This window comes from Neolamprologus brichardi, chromosome 23 (genome assembly GCF_056152115.1).
Source record: "Neolamprologus brichardi isolate AB-2024 chromosome 23, ASM5615211v1, whole genome shotgun sequence".
In the NCBI taxonomy this organism is placed as follows: Eukaryota; Metazoa; Chordata; class Actinopteri; order Cichliformes; family Cichlidae; genus Neolamprologus; species Neolamprologus brichardi.
Genome location: NC_142125.1, coordinates 7,700,581 through 7,707,263, shown reverse-complemented (window position 1 = coordinate 7,707,263; position 6,683 = coordinate 7,700,581). Strand labels below are relative to the sequence as shown.

Genomic DNA, 6,683 nt, shown 5'->3' with positions numbered 1-6,683 from the left:
CCACTACTACAAGCCTCATACTCCCATAAATGTAAAAAGTAATTTGGGGTTCAGTATCTTGTCCAAGGACACTTCAGTACATGGAGTGGAGAGCCAGGGATCGAACTACCAATCTTCTGATTAGTAGATAATCTGTTCTACCCCCTGAGACGAGTCTTCCTCTAAATGTGTTTTCACTGACAAATTAACACTTCAACAGCTTCTTTTCTCGTGGCTGGCCTCTCTAAAATGCACATGGTGACCCAAATCTTTACATAATTTTAGTTTATAGTCTAGTGAATGTCCAGTTCTGGGATACGTCAGGAAATAAGGGAACAGCTGACTCACATAGTTGCCTATGATGGATGCGGGAGAAATTGGCAGGTGTAAGAACTTGAGGATGGCCAGATGACTCAGTCTGGGCAGATCCTAAATGGCAAGCCTTGTGAATTTCCAATTACAAATAAAAAAAAAACATCAAATCCATCTGTCAGGGAAAACATACCAAACCCCAAAAGTGTGTTCATATGAGCTGTTTTTTTTTATTGAAAAGCACATGTAATAAAGCAAAGTACATATAGCAGAAAAAACACCATTACTGCTATTTATTTTGTACAAAAGAGGACAAGACAATACAAAAATACTATGAATTTTAATACAAGTAGGGGGTGTATTTTTTTAGCATATTACAAATGTAACTATTACAATCTACAATAGTTTATTTATCTAAATACAAAAATCTGTCAATCGATGCTTTTAAGCAGCATTTTGTAAAGAACACAGGTCTGTATAGTGGATATATCTAAACATGTTAAGAAACAATATCTTACAGGGTTAATTTTAGTGATCTATACATTATTTATATATTTATAAAAAAAGAGAGAGTAAAATAATAGGACGGACTATACAATGAGAAAGATGTGCAACATGGCGGAGTGTGTTGTTGGAGGATATCTGAGTTGGCTGTAAATAAAAAAGGACTTCTGTATGCTGTACTGTACAACTGTTAGTGATTACACAGGACAGGCTATAAACATACAAGGTTAAAGATGCTTCTTAGCAGAGAATAAAAATATTAGATCCACAGTTTTTATAACTCACCTGCTCTCAGACATACAGTGGAACACATTCACGCTTGTCATTTGACACAGTTTATCAAGAGGGGGCTCCTTTTCACAGGGCGCAGCGCACATTCACACGAACACACGCAATCACACTGACAACAAGCACGAGCATACCAAGATAAGAATGCACACGCGCATGCAAACACTCGCGCACACACACTTTGAGAGACAGACATCCACTGCCAATGAGTGATTGAGTGGGTGAGAGCCCCTCCCTGCCAGCGGAAAGAGCCCAAATCATCCCAAAATAATGTGCCAGCTTTGCTGTAAATCACCCTCTGTGCATGGTAACAGACCACACCCTTTCATTCCACCCACCTATCACCTTCTGGTTTAGGAAGCTACAGAGAATAGCCCCATCACCAAGAAGTGGTGGCACAGCCACGCCTTTTGTACAGGCAGGCGGATGCTGTGAGGTCTGCCCCCATCCTTCCATAGAATTTAACCCCCTTTTACTTCATCTAACTCTCAAAAATGCAACATCCCGGGCTTGGGCCACTCTGAAATCCACTAAAAAAAGCTTGATGTGCTGATCTGGAGACAGAGGTCAATGAGGTCAGAGGGCCTGACTTTCCAGGGCCTACGATTTGAAATGAAAGGACTCCTCTGTAGCCTGTTATAAAGGCCTACTAAGATCAGTGTGTGATCCATACAGTGGACTGTAGATACAGAGTTTCTATTATGAAAACTATGTTTCCCCCACATATGAAGTCTAGTATGAAACTACCAACCTGGGTTTGTTTTGCTTCTCGGAGCCAATATTTCTGTCTCATTGTGTCAGCATGATCAAGATCTTTATAGGCAGACATCTCAGGCAGCAAGTGGTGATAATGGACAATGGAGTTAAAACAGTGCTATAAGTTATATTTTTCTATATTGTTATCATTTCTACGCTGCTAATTATTGCAGTAATTTCCTTCCCTTAGGTAAGGAAGTTGTTTTCCTTTGCTGTTCCAAGGCCACAGAGAGTTAAGGGAGGAAGCTTCACTGGAAATCCCTCTCTCCCTAGGCAAGGGGTTTGTCTTTTTTTTTCCACCCTTAGCTCTGTCTGTCAAGTTATCATCTTCTTAATTAATTTTGTCTTTCAGCTTCCAATTCTTTTCTTTTTTTTTGTGCTCAAAAGGATGGGCTCAAATGCTGATTAGTAGTTATAGTAAATAATAAGTCTGGATAGTGAGAGTGGACTCTGAAGTGCAAATCTCAAATCTGACACCCTAGTCCACACAAAGTGCCTCCAGCTGGGGCACTGCAAAAGGGCGGAGGATGCCATTCAACAAGCAGCAATTGTCTCTTGTCGCTACATTCTACTGTCCGATGGGAGGTGAGCAGTGCTGCGATTGGCTCCTCAGTCACAAGACGATGTGGGCTCCCTCACACCATGTTGTGGTGGTTGTTTCTCTCAATGATGTCAGATGAAGGGAGCAGCTCCTTCTTAATCGGGGAGGGCGGGGGTGTGGCCGGCTTCACCCTTGGCTTGAACAGGTCTGACACATAGAACACCTGGTGGACACAAAGTGAGATAAGATGTGAAAAGAGAACTAAATAAAGATTTTGTGCAAAAAAAAAGTTTCGCAGTGCTGGTTTAATGCAAATGACACACAGTGAAGGACAGCCAAGTTACTGTTTTAATTTACATATATCGTGTTTAACTTATCTCATTTGATTTGACTATGCTTTAGTGAGTCTTACAGAGGCATTTCAAGGATGTCTGATTCCAAACTATGTGTGAAGTTTTACATTTTATTGTAAAGCAGAGAAGTCAGCCCTCTATTGGTCGGATTAAGTTGTAGGATAGTTTCTAACAGTGTAGATTTTGGTGCAGGACCTGAGCCTGAAATATGGGAATGAATAAACGGTCTGGCTTGTAGATATCTGAAAAAGTGTGATGCTGGTAGACTGTTTTTATTACAAAGCTGTTCAAATGATGCTAATTTGTTCACTATAAAAAGGTCCTTAAAGGAAGTTATTCCACTTCTGTGACACTTCATAAAAATATTATCCTGATAGACGTTTTAAAGACATGGTTAGACAAAAACAGGCTAAGAGGGGAAAAGTTATGGAGATGTGGAGATGGGCAACTTTAAAGTGGCAGTTGGAGGGGTGAAATTAATGAAAAGGCTGTTAAAATTCAGTTCATTTCTACATCTACTCTGATCTCATGCTGACCGGAAGCTGGATATAAATATAAATGTTTATTCTGGTCATAAACAATTGCTTCAGTGGGGACTAGTTACTTCTAGTTCTAGTTCTGTGACAAGTGGCATCATCCCAAGTAGAAAAATAAAGCATATCAATCCCCGCACACAACCATGCTACTGTCAAACAACCAGCCACAGGGTAAAAGACAGATAGCTTTTCAAAACTTTACAAGGAAAAATTGCTTTTATAACCCACTAGCTTAAAAAATTTAAGTCCTAAAGTTGTGTACCACTAGCGCTGAGACATTTGAGTGACAGGTGGGGTGCTAACCAGGTCCGAGCTGTCTTTAGGCTTTATCACAGCTAATTCAAGCCTCCAAACTGAACCTCTTGACTGTGTTTGTCATTCTGGTGCTTTCTATTTTCATTTGAGTTCAAGCCTCCAGTTTTGGAGACTGAAATTCTAGTATTTAGTTTGCATGTAACTTAGCATGAATTAGCAGGTATCTATGTCTGTGCAGTGCACACATACAGTCTATGTATGCACCTTAGAACTACATCCTTTCATTCTTGAAATCAAGTCTTCGAAATAGGTGTTCTCGAACCAGTGACTACATACAATCTATGCTCTATACAAGAATATTAACATGCACGTGTATTTTCCTATGGGCGGGATGTTCTTGAGAAATGTTAAAGTGAATTTTGCATTATATCTTGATGTCCAAATGAGAAGTCAGGGGTATTTGCAGAATGCAATGTGGGCATCGGCTAGAAGACAATCTGCCCCTAAACCCAGTTTTTTTCTTTTTTGTTGGATGAGGAATGTCCTTTGTGGTTAAAAAGCATCTGTAATCTTGATACTTTTTAGTGACAAGGAACTCCCTTCTGCATTTCCTCCACCATGTTCAGTCCCAGACTGGCAACACTGAGTAATCTGACTGAAGGAAGTGATCTTAGTATTGCTCACCCTAATATAGGAGGGATTAAAAAAAAAAAAAAAACTAATTTGGTGGTGAATAAAGGAAAAGAGAAAAAAAAAATAAGAAAAAAAGCTTTTCATAAGATCACAATGACATCATATGCCAAACAGGAAAATGGGGCAAGAGTGGACAGGAAGTGGGCCCATGGAAACTCTAGCCCACTGTATCAGTGGATTACCGTTTCCACTTACACGGAGCAGAGGTCACTCATGAGCAAAACTGGCTTCAGCTGTGGACTAACACACACAAATACATGAAAGCACACAAACATAATTGGCAGGTACAGCAGCTTTTCCTTCCATGATGCCAGTCCGGGCCGAGTGAAGGGCCTGTGCCATGGAGTCCAGGAGGGAGAAGCTCCCATCAACACTAGACTATGTAAAAGGGAACCTTTACTGTGAACCAGCTCTACAAGGAAATAAAATGAATATTTCCCTCAGGGGTTTTACATGGATTGGAAATGATGCTGCCATACGGAAATTGTCTCAAGGGACAAACAGTAGCCAGTTTAGTGTTCATCTGGGTTTTTTGCCCAAAATACTCGACATGCAGTCACTGATTTATTTATAAAACAAAACGTGTCCCATTCTCCGCTATTTAAGCTTGATATTTCCAGACTATAAGGACATTTAGTAGTGACCTTTGATAGAAGGCCGATATGTAGAATGACACCTTCATAACAGATGGGTGCTTTCATGGACTTTAAATGGCCCTTTGTGTATACAACAGTTGGTTTGGGCACTGTGTCTTAAATATTATAAATGCTATGACTCATAGAGTATTAATGGATATGCGGCCATACCGCTGAGGTGACTCAGAGATACGGGAAACTTTCCATACTTATCATGGGGATTTCTCATGGCCAGCTACATCAGGCCCTGTTGCTACATGATTCAAGCTTTGACCAATCACACTTGACCTACCCTGTTGGAAGGCTTATCATGACCACACCGCTTCCTTTGCATGATATGCGCTAATGCACTCGTGCAAAGCATCTAGCCCCATTGTGCTGTATAGTGCATACACAGCAGTTTGGTGTTTTTTGGTGACAACTGCATAACAAAAAAAAAGCCTTTTGTACTTTTAATCGCATATCTTTACACACAGTTAAAAGCAGAGTCAAACAGGAAGTTAGCTAAGTCAGTGTCTAAAAAAACCTATTACTTAGAAGGACCTGACAAAATGTTTTTTATTTGTTCGCATGCACATGAAATCAACTTTAATTATATTATAACCACACATTTTCCATTTACACCAGAAGAGTTCAGAGGAGCTGCTACAGCTATTATCCAACTGCATAATTCTAAGAATGTTATCGGTCAATGGCATCGTCTCACACTTCAAGCGCGTATCTTACTGTAAATGCCCCTGAACAGATAAGAATTACAGTGTAGGCTATCTGGTGGCACAGATCATAGAATTCCAAATTTACATTTAGGTTATATCTGTTTACCGATGATGAATGCTTTCCTGTTTCTATAAGAGTTCATCGGGACCACACAAAGACTGCTTCGCTCTCTGAGCGCCTTGGTTTGTTTTTTCGGGGGGAGTTTTATGCCCTGACCTGACGCCTTTTCGCAAATGACAACGAACTTAGAAAAACAAATAAACGCTGCCCCCTTCTTCCTTCCTCATCACAGCTGGTTCTTGTTGGATTCAGTCGCCTTGACCTTTATTACAATTCATATTGAAAACTGGGTCACTGTGTCTTATAGTAAGTACCAGGTGAGACAGTAATACTTCCTGTTGTGGTATTTTTAAAAGCTGCGGGTGTATTTAACTCAGACTTTATCTGTGTGGACAGACAGCAGGGTTTAAAGCAGCACTTTACTTACAGTAAAGCACAAAGTAAAGTCTACAAAGCCACAGTATAACACATCACTGCATCTGAATGTGTCCATAAACATTTGAATTGTTCATTTACCGGCAATCAGTGGGGGTGCACAGCGATGAAAGAATTAACTGTAGCCCGTAACAATAACGTCACGGCACAACACACATCTTTGCAGTGAGTCAGCTAAATTTATTTGGAAAGGAAGATGCTGTTTCACCGTATAACTCAGAACTTAGAACATCCGTCCATGACTGCGCACTTGAGACTAGCAAGCAAATCCACTAATTCTTCTCATTTTTTCTTCACTTCATCAAGTCAGACTTTTGCGTATCATGAAGTGACTGGAAAATCCCATTTTCATGTTGAAAGGTTCAGACTGGATTAATGGACTGCATACCATGAAACTCCTAAATTCTTTTACCTTCTTCATCGTGATTATTCTTCATTTTACATTTACAAAAAATGATTAAACTTGTGTAGTTTCTAACTTAGAATCTAAAGATCTTAAAACTTTCCGCTGGCATCTGAAAGCCACACAGGCTTTACATCTTCTCTGTCCTGCCTCCACTCATCTCCTATCAGGCTCTTTCTGCTTCACTGCTTACTGAGAGGCAGAAAGCGCTGAAGT

The 6,683-nt window shown here is 40.1% G+C and overlaps 1 protein-coding gene across 2 annotated transcripts in view; it reads right to left on the bottom strand.

Moving 5' to 3' along the window:
• Positions 1 to 497: 497 nt before the first annotated feature.
• plpp3 (phospholipid phosphatase 3) overlaps positions 498 to 6,683 on the bottom strand; it is a 28,428-nt gene continuing 22,242 nt past the window's right edge. For both annotated transcript variants that reach the window (XM_087836709.1, XM_087836708.1), the window contains exon 7: positions 498 to 2,603. In XM_087836709.1, coding sequence (XP_087692835.1) covers positions 2,475 to 2,603 — 129 coding nt within the window. In that variant the 3' untranslated portion in view covers positions 498 to 2,474. The remainder of the gene's footprint in view (positions 2,604 to 6,683) is intronic.